Genomic DNA, 23,876 nt, shown 5'->3' on the forward strand with positions numbered 1-23,876 from the left:
GGTGCCACTGCACCTGGTAAAGCCCCTGGGTGCACCATCACCCATGGCAGGGCTCCTGGGTGCGCCGCCACCCATGGCAAGGCCCCTCGGGGCACCGACAGCCCTGGGAGAGCCCCTAACGGCGACGCACCTGGTAGGGCAAATAGTAGGGCCTCAGAGGGCACTATCACTGGATTGGCCGTGGGGGCAGTTGTTTTTTTGCACATTTAGAACACTGGGAGATATGAATAAAAACACCACCCATCGCATATCCAGTATCATCACACCATCAACAATGTAAAGGAGAATAAATATCCAACAGGAAAACATAAGCTGGGGTGTTGTGCTGACTGTCTGCTCTGTTCTCCTATTGGCTGTTATTTGGATTTACATTTTAGTCCACCAATCACAGTTAAGTAAGGGATTGCTGGACGTATGTAATATGTACGACACCACGACCCGGAGCTACAGTTCTCTCGGCAAGGGGCTCCTCTGTGAGGGCCCCTTAGGGTCTAGCCGGCCCTTGGGGCCCCACTGCTTCTGGAAGATCCCCTGGGGGCACCGCTGACCCTGAGGAGAGTTCCTGGGGGCATTGCTTCCCCTAAGAAGGGCCCCTTGGGGCGACGTTACCCCTTGGCGGGCCCCTGGGGGCGACGTTACCCCTTGGCGGGCCCCTGGGGGCGACGTTACCCCTTGGCGGGCCCCTGGGGGTGACGTTCCTCCTTGGCGGGCCCCTGAGGGCGCCACCACACCTGAGAGGTGTCCTGGGGGCACCGGTGCCCCTAGGAGAGACCCTGTGGGCGCCACCGCACCTGGTAAAGCCCCTGGGTGCGCCACCACCCATGGCAGGGCCCCTGGGTGCGCCGCCACCCATGGCAAGGCCCCTCGGGGCACCGACAGCCCTGGGAGAGCCCCTAAGGGCGACGCACCTGGTAGGGCAAATAGTAGGGCCTCAGGGGACACTATCACTGGATTGACGATGTGGGGGCAGTTGTTTTTGCACATTTAGAACACTGGGAGATATGAATAAAAACACCGCCCATCGCATATCCAGTATCATCACACCATCAACAATGTAAAGGAGAATAAATATCCAACAGGAAAACATAAGTTGGGGTGTTGTGCTGACTGACTGCCCTGTTCTCCTATTGGATGTCATTTGGATTTACATTTTAGTCCACCAATCACAGTTAAGTAAATGATTGGTGGACGTATGTAATATGTAGGACACCACGACCGAAAGCTATAGGTCTCTTGGTAGGAGGCTCCTCTGGTAGGGCCCCTGAGAGGGCTCCTGAGGGTCCAGCTGCCTCTTGGGGCGCCACTGCTTCTGGAAGATCCCCTGGGGGCACCGCTGACCCTGAGGAGAGCCCGTGGGGGCATCGCTTCTATAGAAGAGCCCCTTAGGGCGACGTTACCCCTTGACAGGCTCCTGGGGGCGACGTTTCCCCTTGGTGGGCCCCTGGGGGCGCTAACACACACCTGAGAGGTCCCATGGGGGCACCGACACCAGGATAGCTAAGGGCGACGCACCTGGTAGGGCAAATAGGAGGGCTGGGGACACCTCACTGGATTGACGTGTGGGGGCAGTTGTTTTTGCACATTTAGAACAATGGGAGATATGAATAAAAAACACCATCCCATAGCATAATCCAGTATCATCTTTCATCAACAATGTGAGAATGAAATATCAACAGGAAAACATAAACTGGGGAATTTGTGGTGACTGTCTGCTCTCTATTCTCCTATTGGCTGTTATTTGGTTATATTTTAATCCACCATCACAGCAAAGTAAACGGTAATTGGGCGTATGTAATATACACGACACCGACATAAAGCTATAGTTCTCTTGGCTGGGGGCTCCCCTGGGAGGGCCCCTGGGAGGGCCCCTAAGGGTCTAGCCGGCCCTTGGGGCCCCACTGCTTCTGGAAGATCCCCTGGGGGCACCGCTGACCCTGAGGAGAGCCCCTGGGGGCATCGCTTCCCCTAAGAAGAGCCCCTTGGGGCGACGTTACCCCTTGGCAGGCCCCTGGGGGCGACGGTCCCCCTTGGCGGGCCCCTGGGGGTGACGTTCCCCCTTGGCGGGCCCCTGGGGGCGCCACCACACCTGAGAGGTCCCCTGGGGGCACCGGTGCCCCAAGGAGAGACCCTGTGGGTGCCACCGCACCTGGTAAAGCCCCTGGGTGCACCACCACCCATGGCAGGGCTCCTGGGTGCGCCGCCACCCATGGCAAGGCCCCTCGGGGCACCGACAGCCCCGGGAGAGCCCCTAAGGGCGACGCACCTGGTAAGGCAAATAGTAGGGCCTCAGGGGGCACTATCACTGGATTGGCCGTGGGGGCAGTTGTTTTTTTGCACATTTAGAACACTGGGAGATATGAATAAAAACACCACCCATAGCATATCCAGTATCATCACACCATCAACAATGTAAAGGAGAATAAATATCCAACAGGAAAACATAAGCTGGGGTGTTGTGCTGACGACTGCCCTATTCTCCTATTGGCTGTTATTTGGATTTATATTTTAATCCACCAATGACAGCTAAGTAAGGGATTGGTGGACGTATGTAATATGCACGACACCACGACGCAAAGCTAAAGTTCTCTTGGCTGTGGGCTCCCCTGGGAGGGCCCCTGGGAGGGCCCCTAAGGGTCTAGCCGGCCCTTGGGGCCCCACTGCTTCTGGAAGATCCCCTGGGGGCACCGCTGACCCTGAGGAGAGCCCCTGGGGGCATCGCTTCTCCTAAGAAGAGCCCCTTGGGGCGACGTTACCCCTTGGCAGGCCCCTGGGGGCGACGGTCCCCCTTGGCGGGCCCCTGGGGGTGACGTTCCTCCTTGGCGGGCCCCTGGGGGCGCCACCACACCTAAGAGGTCCCCTGGGGGCACCGGTGCCCCAAGGAGAGACCCTGTGGGTGCCACCGCACCTGGTAAAGCCCCTGGGTGCACCACCACCCATGGCAGGGCTCCTGGGTGCGCCGCCACCCATGGCAAGGCCCCTCGGGGCACCGACAGCCCCGGGAGAGCCCCAAAGGGCGACGCACCTGGTAAGGCAAATAGTAGGGCCTCAGGGGGCACTATCACTGGATTGGCCGTGGGGGCAGTTGTTTTTTTGCACATTTAGAACACTGGGAGATATGAATAAAAACACCACCCATCGCATATCCAGTATCATCACACCATCAACAATGTAAAGGAGAATAAATATCCAACAGGAAAGCATAAGCTGGGGTGTTGTGCTGACTGTCTGCTCTGTTCTCCTATTGGCTGTTATTTGGATTTACATTTTAGTCCACCAATCACAGTTAAGTAAGGGATTGGTGGACGTATGTAATATGTAGGACACCACGACCCGGAGCTACAGTTTTCTCGGCAAGGGGCTCCTCTGGGAGGGCCCCTTAGGGTCCCCACTGCTTCTGGAAGATCCCCTGGGGGCACCGCTGACCCTGAGGAGAGTTCCTGGGGGCATCGCTTCCCCTAAGAAGGGCTCCTTGGGGCGACGTTACCCCTTGGCGGGCCCCTGGGGGCGACGTTACCCCTTGGCGGGCCCCTCGGGGTGACGTTGCCCCTTGGCGGGCCCCTGGGGGTGACGTTCCCCCTTGGCGGGCCCCTGAGGGCGCCACCACACCTGAGAGGTGTCCTGGGGGCACCGGTGCCCCTAGGAGAGACCCTGTGGGCGCCACCGCACCTGGTAAAGCCCCTGGGTGCGCCACCACCCATGGCAGGGCCCCTAGGTGCGCCGCCACCCATGGCAAGGCCCCTCGGGGCACCGACAGCCCTGGGAGAGCCCCTAAGGGCGACGCACCTGGTAGGGCAAATAGTAGGGCCTCAGAGGACACTATCACTGGATTGACGTGTGGGGGCAGTTGTTTTTGCACATTTAGAACACTGGGAGATATGAATAAAAACACCGCCCATCGCATATCCAGCATCATCACACCATCAACAATGTAAAGGAGAATAAATATCAACAGGAAAACATAAGTTGGGGTGTTGTGCTGACTGACTGCCCTGTTCTCCTATTGGATGTCATTTGGATTTACATTTTAGTCCACCAATCACAGTTAAGTAAGTGATTGGTGGACGTATGTAATATGTAGGACACCACGACCGAAAGCTATAGGTCTCTTGGTAGGAGGCTCCTCTGGTAGGGCCCCTGAGAGGGCTCCTGAGGGTCCAGCTGCCTCTTGGGGCCGCCACTGCTGGCAGGTCCCCGGGGGGCACCGCTGACCCTGAGGAGAGCCCGTGGGGGCATCGCTTCTATAGAAGAGCCCCTTAGGGCGACGTTACCCCTTGACAGGCTCCTGGGGGCGACGTTTCCCCTTGGTGGGCCCCTGGGGGCGCTAACACACACCTGAGAGGTCCCATGGGGGCACCGACACCCACGGGATAGCCCCTAAGGGCGACGCACCTGATAGGGCAAATAGGAGGGCGCCAGGGGACACTATCACTGGATTGACGTGTGGGGGCAGTTGTTTTTGCACATATAGAACACTGGGAGATATGAATAAAAACACCGCCCATAGCATATCCAGTATCATCACACCATCAACAATGTAAAGGAGAATAAATATCCAACAGGAAAACATAAGTTGGGGTGTTGTGCTGACTGACTGCCCTATTCGCCTATTGGCTGTTATTTGGATTTATATTTTAATCCACCAATCACAGCTAAGTAAGGGATTGGTGGACGTATGTAATATGCACGACACCACGACGCAAAGCTATAGTTCTCTTGGCTGGGGGCTCCCCTGGGAGGGCCCCTGGGAGAGCTAAGGGTCTGTAGCCGGCCCTTAGAGACTACTGCTTCTGGAAGATCCTGAGGGCACCATGACCTTGAGAGCCTGGGGTATCGCTTCCCCCTGAAGGCCTGGGGGCGGCATTACCTGGCAGGCCTGTAGTCTCGACGGTCCCCCTTGGCGGGCCCCTGGGGGTGACGTTCCTCCTTGGCGGGTCCCTGGGGGCGCCACCACACCTGAGAGGTCCCCTGGGGGCTCCGGTGCCCCAAGGAGAGACCCTGTGGGTGTCACCGCACCTGGTAAAGCCCCTGGGTGCACCACCACCCATGGCAGGGCTCCTGGGTGCGCTGCCACCCATGGCAAGGCCCCTCGGGGCACCGACAGCCCCGGGAGAGCCCCTAAGGGCGACGCACCTGGTAAGGCAAATAGTAGGGCCTCAGGGGGCACTATCACTGGATTGGCCGTGGGGGCAGTTGTTTTTTTGCACATTTAGAACACTGGGAGATATGAATAAAAACACCACCCATAGCATATCCAGTATCATCACACCATCAACAATGTAAAGGAGAATAAATATCCAACAGGAAAACATAAGCTGGGGTGTTGTGCTGACTGTCTGCTCTGTTCTCCTATTGGCTGTTATTTGGATTTACATTTTAGTCCACCAATCACAGTTAAGTAAGGGATTGCTGGACGTATGTAATATGTACGACACCACGACCCGGAGCTACAGTTCTCTCGGCAGGGGGCTCCTCTGGGAGGGCCCCTTAGGGTCTAGCCGGCCCTTGGGGCCCCACTGCTTCTGGAAGATCCCCTGGGGGCACCGCTGACCCTGAGGAGAGTTCCTGGGGGCATCGCTTCCCCTAAGAAGGGCCCCTTGGGGCGACGTTACCCCTTGGCGGGCCCCTGGGGGCGACGTTACCCCCTGGCGGGCCCCTGGGGGCGACGTTACCCCTTGGCGGGCCCCTGGGGGTGACATTCTTCCTTGGCGGGCCCCTGAGGGCGCCACCACACCTGAGAGGTGTCCTGGGGGCACCGGTGCCCCTAGGAGAGACCCTCTGGGCGCCACGGCACCTGGTAAAGCCCCTGGGTGCGCCACCACCCATGGCAGGGCCCCTGGGTGCGCCGCCACCCATGGCAAGGCCCCTCGGGGCACCGACAGCCCTGGGAGAGCCCCTAAGGGTGACGCACCTGGTAGGGCAAATAGTAGGGCCTCAGGGGACACTATCACTGGATTGACGTGTGGGGGCAGTTGTTTTTGCACATTTAGAACACTGGGAGATATGAATAAAAACACCGCCCATAGCATATCCAGTATCATCACACCATCAACAATGTAAAGGAGAATAAATATCCAACAGGAAAACATAAGTTGGGGTGTTGTGCTGACTGACTGCCCTATTCTCCTATTGGCTGTTATTTGGATTTATATTTTAGTCCACCAATCACAGTTAAGTAAGGGATTGGTGGACGTATGTAATATGTAAGACACCACGACCGAAAGCTATAGGTCTCTTGGTAGGAGGCTCCTCTGGTAGGGCCCCTGAGAGGGCTCCTGAGGGTCCAGCTGCCTCTTGGGGCGCCACTGCTTCTCAAAGATCCCCTGGGGGCACCGCTGACCCTGAGGAGAGCCCGTGGTGGCATCGCTTCTATAGAAGAGCCCCTTAGGGCGACGTTACCCCTTGACAGGCTCCTGGGGGCGACGTTTCCCCTTGGTGGGCCCCTGGGGGCGCTAACACACACCTGAGAGGTCCCATGGGGGCACCGACACCCACGGGATAGCTCCTAAGGGCGACGCACCTGGTAGGGCAAATAGGAGGGCCCCAGGGGACACTATCACTGGTATGACGTGTGGGGGCAGTTGTTTTTGCACATTTAGAACAATGGGAGATATGATAAAAACACCGCCCATAGCATATCCAGTATCATCACACCATCAACAATGTAAAGGAGAATAAATATCCAACAGGAAAACATAAGTTGGGGTGTTGTGCTGACTGACTGCCCTATTCTCCTATTGGATGTTATTTGGATTTATATTTTAATCCACCAATCACAGCTAAGTAAGGGATTGGTGGACGTATGTAATATGCACGACACCACGACGCAAAGCTCTAGTTCTCTTGGCTGGGGGCTCCCCTGGGAGGGCCCCTGGGAGGGCCCCTAAGGGTCTAGCCGGCCCTTGGGGCCCCACTGCTTCTGGAAGATCCCCTGAGGGCACCGCTGACCCTGAGGAGAGCCCCTGGGGGCATCGCTTCCCCTAAGAAGAGCCCCTTGGGGCGACGTTACACCTTGGCAGGCCCCTGTGGGCGACGGTCCCCCTTGGCGGGCCCCTTGGGGTGACGTTCCTCCTTGGCGGGCCCCTGGGGGCGCCACCACACCTGAGAGGTCCCCTGGGGGCACCGGTGCCCCAAGGAGAGACCCTGTTGGTGCCACCGCACCTGGTAAAGCCCCTTGGTGCACCACCACCCATGGCAGGGCTCCTGGGTGCGCCGCCACCCATGGCAAGGCCCCTCGGGGCACCGACAGCCCCGGGAGAGCCCCTAAGGGCGACGCACCTGGTAGGGCAAATAGTAGGGCATCAGGGGGCACTATCACTGGATTGGCCGTGGGGGCAGTTGTTTTTTTGCACATTTAGAACACTGGGAGATATGAATAAAAACACCACCCATCGCATATCCAGTATCATCACACCATCAACAATGTAAAGGAGAATAAATATCCAACAGGAAAACATAAGCTGGGGTGTTGTGCTGACTGTTTGCTCTGTTCTCCTATTGGCTGTTATTTGGATTTACATTTTAGTCCACCAATCACAGTTAAGTAAGGGATTGCTGGACGTATGTAATATGTACGACACCACGACCCGGAGCTACAGTTCTCTCTGCAGGGGGCTCCTCTGGGAGGGCCCCTTAGGGTCTAGCCGGCCCTTGGGGCCCCACTGCTTCTGGAAGATCCCCTGGGGGCACCGCTGACCCTGAGGAGAGTTCCTGGGGGCATCGCTTCCCCTAAGAAGGGCCCCTTGGGGCGACGTTATCCCTTGGCGGGCCCCTGGGGGCGACGTTACCCCTTGGCGGGCCCCTGGGGGCGACGTTACCCCTTGGCGGGCCCCTGGGAGTGACGTTCCCCCTTGGCGGGCCCCTGAGGGCGCCACCACACCTGAGAGGTGTCCTGGGGGCACCGGTGCCCCTAGGAGAGACCCTGTGGGCGCCACCGCACCTGGTAAAGCCCCTGGGTGCGCCACCACCCATGGCAGGGCCCCTAGGTGCGCCGCCACCCATGGCAAGGCCCCTCGGGGCACCGACAGCCCTGGGAGAGCCCCTAAGGGCGACGCACCTGGTAGGGCAAATAGTAGGGCCTCAGAGGACACTATCACTGGATTGACGTGTGGGGGCAGTTGTTTTTGCACATTTAGAACACTGGGAGATATGAATAAAAACACCGCCCATCGCATATCCAGCATCATCACACCATCAACAATGTAAAGGAGAATAAATATCAACAGGAAAACATAAGTTGGGGTGTTGTGCTGACTGACTGCCCTGTTCTCCTATTGGATGTCATTTGGATTTACATTTTAGTCCACCAATCACAGTTAAGTAAGTGATTGGTGGACGTATGTAATATGTAGGACACCACGACCGAAAGCTATAGGTCTCTTGGTAGGAGGCTCCTCTGGTAGGGCCCCTGAGAGGGCTCCTGAGGGTCCAGCTGCCTCTTGGGGCGCCACTGCTTCTGGAAGATCCCCTGGGGGCACCGCTGACCCTGAGGAGAGCCCGTGGGGGCATCGCTTCTATAGAAGAGCCCCTTAGGGCGACGTTACCCCTTGACAGGCTCCTGGGGGCGACGTTTCCCCTTGGTGGGCCCCTGGGGGCGCTAACACACACCTGAGAGGTCCCATGGGGGCACCGACACCCACGGGATAGCCCCTAAGGGCGACGCACCTGGTAGGGCAAATAGGAGGGCGCCAGGGGACACTATCACTGGATTGACGTGTGGGGGCAGTTGTTTTTGCACATTTAGAACAATGGGAGATATAAATAAAAACACCGCCCATAGCATATCCAGTATCATCACACCATCAACAATGTAAAGGAGAATAAATATCCAACAGGAAAACATAAGTTGGGGTGTTGTGCTGACTGACTGCCCTATTCTCCTATTGGCTGTTATTTGGATTTGAGTATTTTAATCCACTCAATCACAGCTAAGTAAATGATTGGTGGACGTATGTACAGTAATGACACCACGACGCAAAGCTATAGTTCTCTTGGCTGGGGGTTTCTGGAGGGCCCTGGGAGGGCCCTTAGGGTCTAGCCGGCCCTGGAGCCCCACTGCTTCTGGAAGGTCCCCTGGGGGCACCGCTAACCCTGACGAGAGCCCCTGGGGGCATCGATGCCCCTAAGAAGAGCCCCTGTGGGCCACATTACCCCTTGGCGGTCCCCTCTGGGTGATGTTACCCCTTGGCGGTCCCCTGGGGGCGACGTTACCCCTTGGCCGGCGCCTGGAGGCGCATCCACACCTGAGAGGTCCCCTGGGGGCACCGGTGCCCCTGGGAGGGACCCTCTGGGGCCACCACACCTGGGAAGGACCCTGGGTGCGCCACCGCCCCAGGTAGTGCCCCTGGGAGCGCTGCCACCTTTGCCAGGTTCCCTGGGGCCACCGACACCCCTGTGAGAGCCCCTAAGAGTGACGCACCTGGTAAGGCAAATGGGAGGGCCCTAGGGCGCACTATCACTGGATTAACCGTGGGGGCAGTTGTTTTTGCACATTTAGAACAATGGGAGATATGAATAAATACTCCACCCATCGCATTTCCAGTATCATCACACCATGAACAATGTAAAGGAGAATAAATATCCAACAGGAAAACATAAGTTAGGGTGTTGTGCTGACTGACTGCTCTGTTCTCCTATTGGTTGATATTTGCATTTACATTGTAGTCCACCAATCACAGTTAAGTAAGGGATTGCTGGACGTATGCAATATGCACACACTGATCCGGAGCCAGCCCTCTCGGCAGGGGCTCCTCTGGAGGGTCCCTTTAGGGTTCAGCTGGCCCTCAGCCCCACTGCTTCTGAAGATCCCCTGGGGCAATTGCTGACCCTGAGGAGAGCCCCTGGGGCATCAGTTCCCCAAGAAGGGCCCCTTGGGGGCTATCAGTTACCCTTGGCGGGGCTCCCTGGGGGCGACGGTCCCCTTGGCGGGCCCCTGGGGGTGACGTTCCTCCTTGGCGGGCCCCTGGGGGCGCCACCACACCTGAGAGGTCCCCTGGGGGCACCGGTGCCCCAAGGAGAGACCCTGTGGGTGCCACCGCACCTGGTAAAGCCCCTGGGTGCACCACCACCCATGGCAGGGCTCCTGGGTGCGCCGCCACCCATGGCAAGGCCCCTCGGGGCACCGACAGCCCCGGGAGAGCCCCTAAGGGCGACGCACCTGGTAATTCAAATAGTAGGGCCTCAGGGGGCACTATCACTGGATTGGCCGTGGGGGCAGTTGTGTTTTTGCACATTTAGAACACTGGGAGATATGAATAAAAACACCACCCATCGCATATCCAGTATCATCACACCATCAACAATGTAAAGGAGAATAAATATCCAACAGGAAAACATAAGCTGGGGTGTTGTGCTGACTGTCTGCTCTGTTCTCCTATTGGCTGTTATTTGGATTTACATTTTAGTCCACCAATCACAGTTAAGTAAGGGATTGCTGGACGTATGTAGTATGTACGACACCACGACCCGGAGCTACAGTTCTCTCCGCAGGGGGCTCCTCTGGGAGGGCCCCTTAGGGTCTAGCCGGCCCTTGGGGCCCCACTGCTTCTAGAAGATCCCCTGGGGGCACCGCTGACCCTGAGGAGAGTTCCTGGGGGCATCGCTTCCCCTAAGAAGGGCCCCTTGGGGCGACGTTACCCCTTGGCGGGCCCCTGGGGGCAACGTTACCCCTTGCCGGGCCCCTGGGGGCGACGTTACCCCTTACCGGGCCCCTGGGGGTGACGTTCCCCCTTGGCGGGCCCTTGAGGGCGCCACCACACCTGAGAGGTGTCCTGGGGGCACCGGTGCCCCTAGGAGAGACCCTGTGGGCGCCACCGCACCTGGTAAAGCCCCTGGGTGCGCCACCACCCATGGCAGGGCCCCTAGGTGCGCCGCCACCCATGGCAAGGCCCCTCGGGGCACCGACAGCCCTGGGAGAGCCCCTAAGGGCGACGCACCTGGTAGGGCAAATAGTAGGGCCTCAGAGGACACTATCACTGGATTGACGTGTGGGGGCAGTTGTTTTTGCACATTTAGAACACTGGGAGATATGAATAAAAACACCGCCCATCGCATATCCAGCATCATCACACCATCAACAATGTAAAGGAGAATAAATATCAACAGGAAAACATAAGTTGGGGTGTTGTGCTGACTGACTGCCCTGTTCTCCTATTGGATGTCATTTGGATTTACATTTTAGTCCACCAATCACAGTTAAGTAAGTGATTGGTGGACGTATGTAATATGTAGGACACCACGACCGAAAGCTATAGGTCTCTTGGTAGGAGGCTCCTCTGGTAGGGCCCCTGAGAGGGCTCCTGAGGGTCCAGCTGCCTCTTGGGGCGCCACTGCTTCTGGAAGATCCCCTGGGGGCACCGCTGACCCTGAGGAGAGCCCGTGGGGGCATCGCTTCTATAGAAGAGCCCCTTAGGGCGACGTTACCCCTTGACAGGCTCCTGGGGGCGACGTTTCCCCTTGGTGGGCCCCTGGGGGCGCTAACACACACCTGAGAGGTCCCATGGGGGCACCGACACCCACGGGATAGCCCCTAAGGGCGACGCACCTGGTAGGGCAAATAGGAGGGCCCCAGGGGACACTATCACTGGATTGACGTGTGGGGGCAGTTGTTTTTGCACATATAGAACACTGGGAGATATGAATAAAAACACCGCCCATAGCATATCCAGTATCATCACACCATCAACAATGTAAAGGAGAATAAATATCCAACAGGAAAACATAAGTTGGGGTGTTGTGCTGACTGACTGCCCTATTCTCCTATTGGCTGTTATTTGGATTTATATTTTAATCCACCAATCACAGCTAAGTAAGGGATTGGTGGACGTATGTAATATGCACGACACCACGACGCAAAGCTATAGTTCTCTTGGCTGGGGGCTCCCCTGGGAGGGCCCCTGGGAGGGCCCCTAAGGGTCTAGCCGGCCCTTGGGGCCCCACTGCTTCTGGAAGATCCCCTGGGGGCACCGCTGACCCTGAGGAGAGCCCCTGGGGGCATCGCTTCTCCTAAGAAGAGCCCCTTGGGGCGACGTTACCCCTTGGCAGGCCCCTGGGGGCGACGGTCCCCCTTGGCGGGCCCCTGGGGGTGACGTTCCTCCTTGGCGGGCCCCTGGGGGCGCCACCACACCTGAGAGGTCCCCTGGGGGCACCGGTGCCCCAAGGAGAGACCCTGTGGGTGCCACCGCACCTGGTAAAGCCCCTGGGTGCACCACCACCCATGGCAGGGCTCCTGGGTGCGCCGCCACCCATGGCAAGGCCCCTCGGGGCACCGACAGCCCCGGGAGAGCCCCTAAGGGCGACGCACCTGGTAAGGCAAATAGTAGGGCCTCAGGGGGCACTATCACTGGATTGGCCGTGGGGGCAGTTGTTTTTTTGCACATTTAGAACACTGGGAGATATGAATAAAAACACCACCCATCGCATATCCAGTATCATCACACCATCAACAATGTAAAGGAGAATAAATATCCAACAGGAAAGCATAAGCTGGGGTGTTGTGCTGACTGTCTGCTCTGTTCTCCTATTGGCTGTTATTTGGATTTACATTTTAGTCCACCAATCACAGTTAAGTAAGGGATTGGTGGACGTATGTAATATGTAGGACACCACGACCCGGAGCTACAGTTTTCTCGGCAAGGGGCTCCTCTGGGAGGGCCCCTTAGGGTCCCCACTGCTTCTGGAAGATCCCCTGGGGGCACCGCTGACCCTGAGGAGAGTTCCTGGGGGCATCGCTTCCCCTAAGAAGGGCTCCTTGGGGCGACGTTACCCCTTGGCGGGCCCCTGGGGGCGACGTTACCCCTTGGCGGGCCCCTCGGGGTGACGTTGCCCCTTGGCGGGCCCCTGGGGGTGACGTTCCCCCTTGGCGGGCCCCTGAGGGCGCCACCACACCTGAGAGGTGTCCTGGGGGCACCGGTGCCCCTAGGAGAGACCCTGTGGGCGCCACCGCACCTGGTAAAGCCCCTGGGTGCGCCACCACCCATGGCAGGGCCCCTAGGTGCGCCGCCACCCATGGCAAGGCCCCTCGGGGCACCGACAGCCCTGGGAGAGCCCCTAAGGGCGACGCACCTGGTAGGGCAAATAATAGGGCCTCAGGGGACACTATCACTGGATTGACGTGTGGGGGCAGTTGTTTTTGCACATTTAGAACACTGGGAGATATGAATAAAAACACCGCCCATCGCATATCCAGCATCATCACACCATCAACAATGTAAAGGAGAATAAATATCCAACAGGAAAACATAAGCTGGGGTGTTGTGCTGACTGACTGCCCTGTTCTCCTATTGGATGTCATTTGGATTTACATTTTAGTCCACCAATCACAGTTAAGTAAGTGATTGGTGGACGTATGTAATATGTAGGACACCACGACCGAAAGCTATAGGTCTCTTGGTAGGAGGCTCCTCTGGTAGGGCCCCTGAGAGGGCTCCTGAGGGTCCAGCTGCCTCTTGGGGTGCCACTGCTTCTGGAAGATCCCCTGGGGGCACCGCTGACCCTGAGGAGAGCCCGTGGGGGCATCGCTTCTATAGAAGAGCCCCTTAGGGCGACGTTACTCCTGGGGGCGACGTTTCCCCTTGGTGGGCCCCTGGGGGCGCTAACACACACCTAAGAGGTCCCATGGGGGCACCGACACCCACGGGATAGCCCCTAAGGGCGACGCACCTGGTAGGGCAAATAGGAGGGCCCCAGGGGACACTATCACTGGATTGACGTGTGGGGGCAGTTGTTTTTGCACATTTAGAACAATGGGAGATATGAATAAATACACCGCCCATAGCATATCCAGTATCATCACACCATCAACAATGTAAAGGAGAATAAATATCCAACAGGAAAACATAAGTTGGGGTGTTGTGCTGACTGACTGCCCTATTCTCCTATTGGCTGTTATTTGGATTTATATTTTAATCCACCAATCACAGCTAAGTAAGGGATTGGTGGACGTATGTAATATGCACGACAGCGCGACGCCAAGCTCTAGTTCTCTTGGCTGGGGGCTCCCCTGGGAGGGCCCCTGGGAGGGCCCCTAAGGGTCTAGCCGGCCCTTGGGGCCCCACTGCTTCTGGAAGATCCCCTGAGGGCACCGCTGACCCTGAGGAGAGCCCCTGGGGGCATCGCTTCCCAAGAAGAGCCCTTGGGGCGACGCACACCTTGGTGTCTCTGTGGGCGACGGTCCCTCTTGGCGGGCCCCTGGGGTGACGTTCTCCTTGGCGGGCCCTGGGGGCGCCACCACACCTGAGAGTGTTTCTGGGGCACCGGTGCCCCAAGGAGAGATCTCTGTTGGTGCCACTGCACCTGGTGGAAGCCCCTGGGTGCACCACCACCCAGAGCTCCTGGGTGTCGCCACCCTTGGCAGGGCCCCTGGGGGCACTGACACCTTTTGGAGACCCCTAAGGGCGACGCACCTGGTAGGGCAAACGGGAGCGCCTCAGGGGCACTACAGTATCACTGGATTGACCGTGGGGGCAGTTGTTTTTGCACATTTAGAACAATGGAAGATATGAATAAAAACACCGCCCATTGCATTTCCAGTATAATCGCACCATGAAGAATGTAAAGGAGAATAAATATCCAACAGGAAAACATAAGTTGGGGTGTTGTGTTGACTGACTGCCCTGTTCTCCTATTGGCTGTTATTTGGATTTACATTTTAGTCCACCAATCACAGTTAAGTAAGGGATTGCTGGACGTATGTAATATGTACGACACCACGACCCGGAGCTACAGTTCTCTCGGCAGGGGGCTCCTCTGGGAGGGCCCCTTAGGGTCTAGCCGGCCCTTGGGGCCCCACTGCTTCTGGAAGATCCCCTGGGGGCACCGCTGACCCTGAGGAGAGTTCCTGGGGGCATCGCTTCCCCTAAGAAGGGCCCCTTGGGGCGACGTTACCCCTTGGCGGGCCCCTGGGGGCGACGTTACCCCCTGGCGGGCCCCTGGGGGCGACGTTACCCCTTGGCGGGCCCCTGGGGGTGACATTCTTCCTTGGCGGGCCCCTGAGGGCGCCACCACACCTGAGAGGTGTCCTGGGGGCACCGGTGCCCCTAGGAGAGACCCTCTGGGCGCCACGGCACCTGGTAAAGCCCCTGGGTGCGCCACCACCCATGGCAGGGCCCCTGGGTGCGCCGCCACCCATGGCAAGGCCCCTCGGGGCACCGACAGCCCTGGGAGAGCCCCTAAGGGTGACGCACCTGGTAGGGCAAATAGTAGGGCCTCAGGGGACACTATCACTGGATTGACGTGTGGGGGCAGTTGTTTTTGCACATTTAGAACACTGGGAGATATGAATAAAAACACCGCCCATAGCATATCCAGTATCATCACACCATCAACAATGTAAAGGAGAATAAATATCCAACAGGAAAACATAAGTTGGGGTGTTGTGCTGACTGACTGCCCTATTCTCCTATTGGCTGTTATTTGGATTTATATTTTAGTCCACCAATCACAGTTAAGTAAGGGATTGGTGGACGTATGTAATATGTAAGACACCACGACCGAAAGCTATAGGTCTCTTGGTAGGAGGCTCCTCTGGTAGGGCCCCTGAGAGGGCTCCTGAGGGTCCAGCTGCCTCTTGGGGCGCCACTGCTTCTCAAAGATCCCCTGGGGGCACCGCTGACCCTGAGGAGAGCCCGTGGTGGCATCGCTTCTATAGAAGAGCCCCTTAGGGCGACGTTACCCCTTGACAGGCTCCTGGGGGCGACGTTTCCCCTTGGTGGGCCCCTGGGGGCGCTAACACACACCTGAGAGGTCCCATGGGGGCACCGACACCCACGGGATAGCCCCTAAGGGCGACGCACCTGGTAGGGCAAATAGGAGGGCGCCAGGGGACACTATCACTGGATTGACGTGTGGGGGCAGTTGTTTTTGCACATTTAGAACAATGGGAGATATGAATAAAAACACCGCCCATAGCATATCCAGTATCATCACACCATCAACAATGTAAAGGAGAATAAATATCCAACAGGAAAACATAAGTTGGGGTGTTGTGCTGACTGACTGCCCTATTCTCCTATTGGCTGTTATTTGGATTTATATTTTAATCCACCAATCACAGCTAAGTAAGGGATTGGTGGACGTATGTAATATGCACGACACCACGACGCAAAGCTAAAGTTCTCTTGGCTGGGGGCTTCCCTGGGAGGGCCCCTGGGAGGGCCCCTAAGGGTCTAGCCGGCCCTTGGGGCCCCACTGCTTCTGGAAGATCCCCTGGGGGCACCGCTGACCCTGAGGAGAGCCCCTGGGGGCATCGCTTCTCCTAAGAAGAGCCCCATGGGGCGACGTTACCCCTTGGCAGGCCCCTGGGGGCGACGGTCCCCCTTGGCGGGCCCCTGGGGGTGACGTTCCTCCTTGGCGGGCCCCTGGGGGCGCCACCACACCTGAGAGGTCCCCTGGGGGCACCGGTGCCCCAAGGAGAGACCCTGTGGGTGCCACCGCACCTGGTAAAGCCCCTGGGTGCACCACCACCCATGGCAGGGCTCCTGGGTGCGCCGCCACCCATGGCAAGGCCCCTCGGGGCACCGACAGCCCCAGGAGAGCCCCTAAGGGCGACGCACCTGGTAAGGCAAATAGTAGGGCCTCAGGGGGCACTATCACTGGATTGGCCGTGGGGGCAGTTGTTTTTTTGCACATTTAGAACACTGGGAGATATGAATAAAAACACCACCCATAGCATATCCAGTATCATCACACCATCAACAATGTAAAGGAGAATAAATATCCAACAGGAAAACATAAGCTGGGGTGTTGTGCTGACTGTCTGCTCTGTTCTCCTATTGGCTGTTATTTGGATTTACATTTTAGTCCACCAATCACAGTTAAGTAAGGGATTGGTGGACGTATGTAATATGTAGGACACCACGACCGAAAGCTATAGGTCTCTTGGTAGGAGGCTCCTCTGGGAGGGCCCCTTAGGGTCCCCACTGCTTCTGGAAGATCCCCTGGGGGCACCGCTGACCCTGAGGAGAGTTCCTGGGGGCATCGCTTCCCCTAAGAAGGGCTCCTTGGGGCGACGTTACCCCTTGGCGGGCCCCTGGGGGCGACGTTACCCCTTGGCGGGCCCCTGGGGGTGACGTTGCCCCTTGGCGGGCCCCTGGGGGTGACGTTCCCCCTTGGCGGGCCCCTGAGGGCGCCACCACACCTGAGAGGTGTCCTGGGGGCACCGGTGCCCCTAGGAGAGACCCTGTGGGCGCCACCGCACCTGGTAAAGCCCCTGGGTGCGCCACCACCCATGGCAGGGCCCCTAGGTGCGCCGCCACCCATGGCAAGGCCCCTCGGGGCACCGACAGCCCTGGGAGAGCCCCTAAGGGCGACGCACCTGGTAGGGCAAATAGTAGGGCCTCAGAGGACACTATCACTGGATTGACGTGTGGGGGCAGTTGTTTTTGCACATTTAGAACACTGGGAGATATGAATAAAAACACCGCCCATCGCATATCCAGCATCATCACACCATCAACAATGTAAAGGAGAATAAATATCAACAGGAAAACATAAGTTGGGGTGTTGTGCTGACTGACTGCCCTGTTCTCCTATTGGATGTCATTTGGATTTACATTTTAGTCCACCAATCACAGTTAAGTAAGTGATTGGTGGACGTATGTAATATGTAGGACACCACGACCGAAAGCTATAGGTCTCTTGGTAGGAGGCTCCTCTGGTAGGGCCCCTGAGAGGGCTCCTGAGGGTCCAGCTGCCTCTTGGGGCGCCACTGCTTCTGGAAGATCCCCTGGGGGCACCGCTGACCCTGAGGAGAGCCCGTGGGGGCATCGCTTCTATAGAAGAGCCCCTTAGGGCGACGTTACCCCTTGACAGGCTCCTGGGGGCGACGTTTCCCCTTGGTGGGCCCCTGGGGGCGCTAACACACACCTGAGAGGTCCCATGGGGGCACCGACACCCACGGGATAGCTCCTAAGGGCGACGCACCTGGTAGGGCAAATAGGAGGGCCCCAGGGGACACTATCACTGGTATGACGTGTGGGGGCAGTTGTTTTTGCACATTTAGAACAATGGGAGATATGAATAAAAACACCGCCCATAGCATATCCAGTATCATCACACCATCAACAATGTAAAGGAGAATAAATATCCAACAGGAAAACATAAGTTGGGGTATTGTGCTGACTGACTGCCCTATTCTCCTATTGGCTGTTATTTGGATTTATATTTTAATCCACCAATCACAGCTAAGTAAGGGATTGGTGGACGTATGTAATATGCACGACACCACGACGCAAAGCTATAGTTCTCTTGGCTGGGGGCTCCTCTGGGAGGGCCCCTGGGAGGGCCCCTTAGGGTCTAGCCGGCCCTTGGGGCCCCACTGCTTCTGGAAGATCCCCTGGGGGCACCGCTGACCCTGAGGAGAGCCCCTGGGGGCATCGCTTCCCCTAAGAAGGGCCCCTTGGGGCGACGTTACCCCTTGGCGGGCCCCTGGGGGCGACGGTCCCCCTTGGCGAGCCCTGGGGGTGACGTTCCTCCTTGGCGGGCCCCTGGGGGCGCCACCACACCTGAGAGGTCCCCTGGGGGCACCGGTGCCCCAAGGAGAGACCCTGTGGGTTCCACCGCACCTGGTAAAGCCCCTGGGTGCACCACCACCCATGGCAGGGCTCCTGGGTGCGCCGCCACCCATGGCAAGGCCCCTCGGGGCACCGACAGCCCCGGGAGAGCCCCTAAGGGCGACGCACCTGGTAGGGCAAATATTAGGGCCTCAGGGGGCACTATCACTGGATTGGCCGTGGGGGCAGTTGTTTTTTTGCACATTTAGAACACTGGGAGATATGAATAAAAACACCACCCATCGCATATCCAGTATCATCACACCATCAACAATGTAAAGGAGAATAAATATCCAACAGGAAAACATAAGCTGGGGTGTTGTGCTGACTGTTTGCTCTGTTCTCCTATTGGCTGTTATTTGGATTTACATTTTAGTCCACCAATCACAGTTAAGTAAGGGATTGCTGGACGTATGTAATATGTACGACACCACGACCCGGAGCTACAGTTCTCTCTGCAGGGGGCTCCTCTGGGAGGGCCCCTTAGGGTCTAGCCGGCCCTTGGGGCCCCACTGCTTCTGGAAGATCCCCTGGGGGCACCGCTGACCCTGAGGAGAGTTCCTGGGGGCATCGCTTCCCCTAAGAAGGGCCCCTTGGGGCGACGTTACCCCTTGGCGGGCCCCTGGGGGCAACGTTACCCCTTGCCGGGCCCCTGGGGGCGACGTTACCCCTTACCGGGCCCCTGGGGGTGACGTTCCCCCTTGGCGGGCCCTTGAGGGCGCCACCATACCTGAGAGGTGTCCTGGGGGCACCGGTGCCCCTAGGAGAGACCCTGTGGGCGCCACCGCACCTGGTAAAGCCCCTGGGTGCGCCACCACCCATGGCAGGGCCCCTGGGTGCGCCGCCACACATGGCAAGGCCCCTCGGGGCACCGACAGCCCCGGGAGAGCCCCTAAGGGCGACGCACCTGGTAGGGCAAATAGTAGGGCCTCAGGGGGCACTATCACTGGATTGGCCGTGGGGGCAGTTGTTTTTTTGCACATTTAGAACACTGGGAGATATGAATAAAAACACACCCATCGCATATCCAGTATCATCACACCATCAACAATGTAAAGGAGAATAAATATCCAACAGGAAAACATAAGCTGGGGTGTTGTGCTGACTGTCTGCTCTGTTCTCCTATTGGCTGTTATTTGGATTTACATTTTAGTCCACCAATCACAGTTAAGTAAGGGATTGCTGGACGTATGTAATATGTACGACACCACGACCCGGAGCTACAGTTCTCTCGGCAGGGGGCTCCTCTGGGAGGGCCCCTTAGGGTCTAGCCGGCCCTTGGGGCCCCACTGCTTCTGGAAGATCCCCTGGGGGCACCGCTGACCCTGAGGAGAGTTCCTGGGGGCATCGCTTCCCCTAAGAAGGGCCCCTTGGGGCGACGTTACCCCTTGGCGGGCCCCTGGGGGCGACGTTACCCCCTGGCGGGCCCCTGGGGGCGACGTTACCCCTTGGCGGGCCCCTGGGGGTGACATTCTTCCTTGGCGGGCCCCTGAGGGCGCCACCACACCTGAGAGGTGTCCTGGGGGCACCGGTGCCCCTAGGAGAGACCCTCTGGGCGCCACGGCACCTGGTAAAGCCCCTGGGTGCGCCACCACCCATGGCAGGGCCCCTGGGTGCGCCGCCACCCATGGCAAGGCCCCTCGGGGCACCGACAGCCCTGGGAGAGCCCCTAAGGGTGACGCACCTGGTAGGGCAAATAGTAGGGCCTCAGGGGACACTATCACTGGATTGACGTGTGGGGGCAGTTGTTTTTGCACATTTAGAACACTGGGAGATATGAATAAAAACACCGCCCATAGCATATCCAGTATCATCACACCATCAACAATGTAAAGGAGAATAAATATCCAACAGGAAAACATATTGGGGTGTTGTGCTGACTGTCTGCTCTGTTCTCCTATTGGCTGTTATTTGGATTTACATTTTAGTCCACCAATCACAGTTAAGTAAGGGATTGCTGGACGTATGTAGTATGTACGACACCACGACCCGGAGCTACAGTTCTCTCCGCAGGGGGCTCCTCTGGGAGGGCCCCTTAGGGTCTAGCCGGCCCTTGGGGCCCCACTGCTTCTAGAAGATCCCCTGGGGGCACCGCTGACCCTGAGGAGAGTTCCTGGGGGCATCGCTTCCCCTAAGAAGGGCCCCTTGGGGCGACGTTACCCCTTGGCGGGCCCCTGGGGGCGACGTTACCCCTTGGTGGGCCCCTGGCGACGTCGTTACCCCTTGGCGGGCCCCTGGGGGTGACGTTACCCCTTGTTGGGCCCCTGGGGGCGACGTTACCCCTTGGCGGGCCCCTGGGGGTGACGTTACCCCTTGTTGGGCCCCTGGGGGCGACGTTACCCCTTGGCGGGCCCCTGGGGGTGACGTTACCCCTTGGTGGGCCCCTGGGGGCGACGTTACCCCTTGGCGGGCCCCTGGGGGCGACGTTACCCCTTGTTGGGCCCCTGGGGGCGACATTACCCCTTGGCGGGCCCCTGGGGGTGACGTTCCCCCTTGGCGGGCCCCTGAGGGCGCCACCATACCTGAGAGGTGTCCTGGGGGCACCGGTGCCCCTAGGAGAGACCCTGTGGGCGCCACCGCACCTGGTAAAGGCCCTGGGTGCGCCACCACCCATGGCAGGGCCCCTGGGTGCGCCGCCACCCATGGCAAGGCCCCTCCGGGCACCGACAGCCCTGGGAGAGCCCCTAAGGGCGACGCACCTGGTAGGGCAAATAGTAGGGCCTCAGGGGACACTATCACTGGATTGACGTGTGGGGGCAGTTGTTTTTGCACATTTAGAACACTGGGAGATATGAATAAAAACACCGCCCATCGCATATCCAGTATCATCACACCATCAACAATGTAAAGGAGAATAAATATCCAACAGGAAAACATAAGTTGGGGTGTTGTGCTGACTGACTGCCCTATTCTCCTATTGGCTGTTATTTGGATTTATATTTTAATCCACCAATCACAGCTAAGTAAGGGATTGGTGGACGTATGTAATATGCACGACACCACGACGCAAAGCTATAGTTCTCTTGGCTGGGGGCTCCTCTGGGAGGGCCCCTGGGAGGGCCCCTTAGGGTCTAGCCGGCCCTTGGGGCCCCACTGCTTCTGGAAGATCCCCTGGGGGCACCGCTGACCCTGAGGAGAGTTCCTGGGGGCATCGCTTCCCCTAAGAAGGGCCCCTTGGGGCGACGTTACCCCTTGGCGGGCCCCTGGGGGCAACGTTACCCCTTGCCGGGCCCCTGGGGGCGACGTTACCCCTTACCGGGCCCCTGGGGGTGACGTTCCCCCTTGGCGGGCCCTTGAGGGCGCCACCATACCTGAGAGGTGTCCTGGGGGCACCGGTGCCCCTAGGAGAGACCCTGTGGGCGCCACCGCACCTGGTAAAGCCCCTGGGTGCGCCACCACCCATGGCAGGGCCCCTGGGTGCGCCGCCACACATGGCAAGGCCCCTCGGGGCACCGACAGCCCCGGGAGAGCCCCTAAGGGCGACGCACCTGGTAGGGCAAATAGTAGGGCCTCAGGGGGCACTATCACTGGATTGGCCGTGGGGGCAGTTGTTTTTTTGCACATTTAGAACACTGGGAGATATGAATAAAAACACACCCATCGCATATCCAGTATCATCACACCATCAACAATGTAAAGGAGAATAAATATCCAACAGGAAAACATAAGCTGGGGTGTTGTGCTGACTGTCTGCTCTGTTCTCCTATTGGCTGTTATTTGGATTTACATTTTAGTCCACCAATCACAGTTAAGTAAGGGATTGCTGGACGTATGTAATATGTACGACACCACGACCCGGAGCTACAGTTCTCTCGGCAGGGGGCTCCTCTGGGAGGGCCCCTTAGGGTCTAGCCGGCCCTTGGGGCCCCACTGCTTCTGGAAGATCCCCTGGGGGCACCGCTGACCCTGAGGAGAGTTCCTGGGGGCATCGCTTCCCCTAAGAAGGGCCCCTTGGGGCGACGTTACCCCTTGGCGGCCCCTGGGGGCGACGTTACCCCCTGGCGGGCCCCTGGGGGCGACGTTACCCCTTGGCGGGCCCCTGGGGGTGACATTCTTCCTTGGCGGGCCCCTGAGGGCGCCACCACACCTGAGAGGTGTCCTGGGGGCACCGGTGCCCCTAGGAGAGACCCTCTGGGCGCCACGGCACCTGGTAAAGCCCCTGGGTGCGCCACCACCCATGGCAGGGCCCCTGGGTGCGCCGCCACCCATGGCAAGGCCCCTCGGGGCACCGACAGCCCTGGGAGAGCCCCTAAGGGTGACGCACCTGGTAGGGCAAATAGTAGGGCCTCAGGGGACACTATCACTGGATTGGCCGTGGGGGCAGTTGTTTTTGCACATTTAGAACACTGGGAGATATGAATAAAAACACACCCATCGCATATCCAGTATCATCACACCATCAACAATGTAAAGGAGAATAAATATCCAACAGGAAAACATAAGCTGGGGTGTTGTGCTGACTGTCTGCTCTGTTCTCCTATTGGCAGTTATTTGGATTTACATTTTAGTCCACCAATCACAGTTAAGTAAGGGATTGGTGGACGTATGTAATATGTAGGACACCACGACCGAAAGCTATAGGTCTCTTGGTAGGAGGCTCCTCTGGGAGGGCCCCTTAGGGTCCCCACTGCTTCTGGAAGATCCCCTGGGGGCACCGCTGACCCTGAGGAGAGTTCCTGGGGGCATCGCTTCCCCTAAGAAGGGCCCCTTGGGGCGACGTTCCCCCTTGGCGGGCCCCTGGGGGCGACGTTACCCCTTGGCGGGCCCCTGGGGGGTGACGTTGCCCCTTGGCGGGCCCCTGGGGGTGACGTTCCCCCTTGGCGGGCCCCTGAGGGCGCCACCACACCTGAGAGGTGTCCTGGGGGCACCGGTGCCCCTAGGAGAGACCCTGTGGGCGCCACTGCACCTGGTAAAGCCCCTGGGTGCGCCACCACCCATGGCAGGGCCCCTAGGTGCGCCGCCACCCATGGCAAGGCCTCTCGGGGCACCGACAGCCCTGGGAGAGCCCCTAAGGGCGACGCACCTGGTAGGGCAAATAGTAGGGCCTCAGGGGACACTATCACTGGATTGACGTGTGGGGGCAGTTGTTTTTGCACATTTAGAACACTGGGAGATATGAATAAAAACACCGCCCATCGCATATCCAGTATCATCACACCATCAACAATGTAAAGGAGAATAAATATCCAACAGGAAAACATAAGTTGGGGTGTTGTGCTGACTGACTGCCCTATTCTCCTATTGGCTGTTATTTGGATTTATATTTTAGTCCACCAATCACAGTTAAGTAAGGGATTGGTGGACGTATGTAATATGTAAGACACCACGACC

The 23,876-nt window shown here is 58.3% G+C and overlaps 3 protein-coding genes across 3 annotated transcripts; all 3 read right to left on the reverse strand.

The window, feature by feature from the left end:
- Window positions 1-13: 13 nt before the first annotated feature.
- LOC121860184 (translation initiation factor IF-2-like) lies at window positions 14-4,233 on the reverse strand (the record flags this gene model as incomplete). Its single annotated transcript, XM_042357253.1, has 6 exons — window positions 4,133-4,233; window positions 3,667-3,783; window positions 2,906-3,022; window positions 2,147-2,263; window positions 732-908; window positions 14-130 (listed from the first exon to the last, which is right to left on the reverse strand). Coding segments are annotated over exons 1-6 (746 nt in total), but the record flags the coding sequence as incomplete, so codon positions are not given.
- Window positions 4,234-4,771: 538 nt separating this feature from the next.
- Window positions 4,772-13,512, reverse strand: LOC121860168 (collagen alpha-1(I) chain-like). The gene is made up of 10 exons (XM_042357227.1): window positions 13,367-13,512; window positions 12,943-13,059; window positions 12,182-12,298; window positions 10,755-10,931; window positions 10,037-10,153; window positions 9,087-9,415; window positions 7,918-8,053; window positions 7,159-7,275; window positions 5,670-5,908; window positions 4,772-5,130 (listed from the first exon to the last, which is right to left on the reverse strand). Exons 1-10 carry the CDS (start codon window positions 13,510-13,512, stop codon window positions 4,772-4,774), a joined length of 1,854 nt encoding a protein of 617 aa, XP_042213161.1.
- A 508-nt stretch (window positions 13,513-14,020) lies between these two features.
- Window positions 14,021-23,568, reverse strand: LOC121860178 (collagen alpha-2(I) chain-like; the record flags this gene model as incomplete). Its single annotated transcript, XM_042357240.1, has 11 exons — window positions 14,021-14,399; window positions 15,003-15,179; window positions 16,431-16,547; window positions 17,192-17,308; window positions 18,558-18,674; window positions 19,221-19,452; window positions 20,053-20,229; window positions 21,068-21,244; window positions 21,857-22,033; window positions 22,571-22,809; window positions 23,452-23,568. Coding segments are annotated over 11 exons (2,026 nt in total), but the record flags the coding sequence as incomplete, so codon positions are not given.
- Between the last annotated feature and the right edge of the window lie 308 nt (window positions 23,569-23,876).

Source organism: Homarus americanus, unplaced genomic scaffold, assembly GCF_018991925.1.
Source record: "Homarus americanus isolate GMGI-L3 unplaced genomic scaffold, GMGI_Hamer_2.0 scaffold49596, whole genome shotgun sequence".
In the NCBI taxonomy this organism is placed as follows: domain Eukaryota; kingdom Metazoa; phylum Arthropoda; class Malacostraca; order Decapoda; family Nephropidae; genus Homarus; species Homarus americanus.

What these genes read in the sequence shown, in the direction of transcription:
- LOC121860168 (XM_042357227.1), bottom strand. Translation starts at nt 13,512, where the DNA reads ATGCCCCCACGGGCTCTCCTCAGGGTCAGCGGTGCCCCCAGGGGATCT. An exon ending in GCACCCAGGGGCTTTACCAG is followed by an intron (nt 12,299 to 12,942) that starts GTGCGGTGGCGC and finishes TTGCCTTACCAG; the next exon opens with GTGCGTCGCCCTTAGGGGCT. An exon ending in GCACCAAGGGGCTTTACCAG is followed by an intron (nt 5,909 to 7,158) that starts GTGCGGTGGCAC and finishes TTGCCCTACCAG; the next exon opens with GTGCGTCACCCTTAGGGGCT.